The following is a 3,174-nucleotide window of genomic DNA, read 5'->3' as shown; positions in this document are numbered from 1 at the left end:
AAAAGTCCAAAACACTTAAGAAGTTTTATTGAAAACAATAAAATACAGAAACACCATATTCTCATTTTAAAGTAAAACTGACAGCATCTTCCAGAACTTTCCTAGTATTCCACCTTTCTTATCACTATTTAAAAAACAAAGCCAAGTCCCAGATCCAAAATAATCAATGAACCTGCTGGTAAATATTCTTCTTATGGTTAGAGCTACCACCCTACTTTCTTTTTTTTAATTGGACATTTGCACCTTTTCCAGAATGAGTAGCAATTTTTGATTAGTATCTGTAAGAACTGGACTTACTTTCTCCATATTAATTAAAAAACAAAACCACACACACCCTAATCAAACTCAGAGGAAATATACATTTGTTCATTAAAGCTCACCTGCTTTAGATAACCGTTTCTCATCACACATTAGCATAGTAAGCCAATGTTTGATCCATGCTGTAAAAGTTTTACAAAATGAAAAGACCTGTTAATTCCCGAGGGAAACCTTAAGGCAAAAACAAAAACCTTACCCTACAAAAAGGGAAACAAAGCAAGTCATGGGGCCTGTGGAGACGGCTCAGATGAGTAAGCACCACAAGGATGAAGAAAATTTTTGTACAAACGAATGCGGGTTTAAAGAGGTGCACTGAACATCCATGTTTCCCGCAGAAATGATGATCGTGTCAGATAAAATGACTCCTGAAACAAGTTCTGCCTGGATTTCAATTAAACAGAATCCTGCTAGTTCTCTCCTACATAAAGCTGTGGTATCAGAGCCTTGTTCAGAGAGCTCTTCCTACTGTTCACTATACAGACCTGGATCCCAGGCCTGTCCAACACCCCTACAGAGGACAGTGTAAGTGTGTGTGTGTCCTTTGGAAAACTGTCATCTCTTCTTCACCTCAACACTGGGCCTAACTCCAAATTCCAGGCAGTCACTTCCTCTTTATGAGCTGTAGCAGAACTAACTTTTTATCTGGAGACTTCTTTAAGGCTACAAATGTTACAAGTTGGTCCCATTAAACAATGACCTAGAGGCAGCTGACATGGTGTGAATCAAACACGTGCATGTTTCAACAGAACACAGTTTACATTCATCTCTAAATCTGAGATTAAGAAACTAGTAGCTGGTTTCCAACTGGTTTCAATACTGGTTTGAAGTCTGAATAATTTTACTGTGTAGACATTAAATATTTTGTTTAAATATTAAACATTAAATCTTTTCCTGACTATCCAGACAGAAATAGAAAAAGCAGGAACTACAGGCAGAAGAAACAGTCTAGTTAACAGACTTGTGACTTCTACACCATCTGTAACAAGGGGAGGGACTTCGGCATGGGTTTCAAAATTGCCTGGGAGCTGCCTCCTAAAGTCACCTCTACTTGGCATAAACCATTTTTTTCTACACAAGGTATGTGATTCCTACAAAAGAAAAGAAACCCAGAAAACAAAACAAAAAGAACTGGGGTGGTCTCCTGCTGTCTGATTAAAGGGCCAGTATTACACTCATTTAATAAGTTATAGTGGGTATTCTGTAGCACTAAAGGGACGGTCACTTTACTTTGTACTACTGAGTCCTTGCCACGCAGAAGAGCTGTTCCTGAGAAAAAAAATACTTCAATCCTGGTTACTCTCAAGAGGACACCCTGAGCCTGGGTAGTGTCCTCCGGATGATGATTTCTGGCTGGCAGGAAGCTATTCTCTAGTAACTTCTAGGCTTACTGCACAAAGAGTTGAAGCACCAGGCAAACTGGCTATTTCAGTAAATCTCAATGTCACTTGCATGTGCTCAGTTAATTATTCAACCTTTCCTAAATTAACATTAAAAAAAACCAAAAACAACTTGCTTCTACAGGCACATTTCTTTAACTACTGAAATAATATGCTGGGCTGAGCTGATACGGCACTTCCTCAGGATGACTTAAGGAAGCTTCTCCCAGAGCCAGTTCACACACTGGTTACCTCACAATCTTCTAAACTATCACTCAAAGTCAATTAGGCTGTAAACATCACTGAAGAGCTGGGTTTATGGATTAGGGAAACCGAGGAGCAACAGTAGCACACGGCAAAACAAGCCTCGGAGGAAAAACCTTTTCTTTGTATTTTCCATTGCATTGTCAAGAGGCAAGGAGGGGAGCCACAACACTACTGGCTATTTAATCAATAAAGCTACACTGAACTGACAACTAATATACAAGTTTCAGAGCCTCTGTTAAATTCCCCAGCAATAGGCCTAAGCTACTGTCATCCTCCTCCTCCCCAGTAATATCTAGTTACCATTATAAACAGAGCTCATTTATCTGAAGTTGTGGCTCAACTGTCAGGGCACACTTGTAGTAGGGAGAGCACTCTTTTTTTTTAATGCATCTTTTTCAGCTCAAGTGTCTGAATATTCTCCAAGTATCTGAATGACTTAGATGATGTGACAGATGACTTAAAAGTCACATACAGCTTCTACACTCAACTCTGCAGAATGTACTCTCACATTCCTTTAATAAGCCCCCTAGAAAACTGCTTTTCCCTTGAGACAAGTTTCCTTGGCAAGAAGTTGAAGTTCAAGAAATGGCTACCCAAAATCAAGAGTCCCACCCCAAATCACAGGTGGAGATATTACACCCGTTTCAAAACTTTCAAGTCCCTATACTGTACAAGCAGGCTCATGACTGAACACATAAGCTCTGCAACATGACAACTTTAGTGTAGAAACTGGTTTCTAGAGTTCCATCTCCTCTTCTGTGCAAGCAGCTGTCTCCAAACTATTGTAAACAGGCAACCCTGTTGGCCGAGGTTCCAAGAACAGTTCAGTTCTTTGAGGAAAGGCAGTGCCAGCAGCTGCGTGCTTAGTTTGGCTCTCTCCTGTGTAGTTCTTAGCATTAGATGACGGCTTTGGCTTATCAGAAAGGAGTTCAGGGAGAGGTTTCCAGAGCACAAGCTCCATGGAAGGACGGCTCCTAAGACAGGAAATACATATTTGTATCAACAACTTTACAAAGCAGAAATAAAAGACATACGTTGAAAAACTAATGTTTGCAAGCTAGTATATAAAAATTGATGGGAGGACTTCCCTGGTGGGCCGGGGGCTCCACATTGGGAAGACACTCCCAATGCAGGGGCCCGGGTTCCACTCCTGTTCAGGGAATTAGATCCCACATGCTGCAACTAAAAGATGCTGCGTGCCGCAACTAAGATC

At 40.6% G+C, this 3,174-nt stretch overlaps 1 protein-coding gene across 2 annotated transcripts in view; it reads right to left on the bottom strand.

Annotated features, from left to right (window-relative positions):
* Nucleotides 1–3,174, bottom strand: part of CCDC117 (coiled-coil domain containing 117) — an 11,284-nt gene continuing 8,110 nt past the window's right edge. Inside the window, exon 4 of one of the 2 annotated variants that reach the window (XM_010828716.1) lies at nt 1–2,935. In XM_010828716.1, coding sequence (XP_010827018.1) covers nt 2,698–2,935 — 238 coding nt within the window. In that variant the 3' untranslated portion in view covers nt 1–2,697. The remainder of the gene's footprint in view (nt 2,936–3,174) is intronic. The other variant, XM_010828715.1, reaches the window with a different exon arrangement.

This window comes from Bison bison, unplaced genomic scaffold (assembly GCF_000754665.1).
Source record: "Bison bison bison isolate TAMUID 2011002044 unplaced genomic scaffold, Bison_UMD1.0 scf7180017864495, whole genome shotgun sequence".
NCBI classification, from domain to species: domain Eukaryota; kingdom Metazoa; phylum Chordata; class Mammalia; order Artiodactyla; family Bovidae; genus Bison; species Bison bison.
The sequence above is the reverse complement of the archived record's forward strand: the minus strand, read 5'-3'. Positions and strand labels throughout refer to the sequence as shown.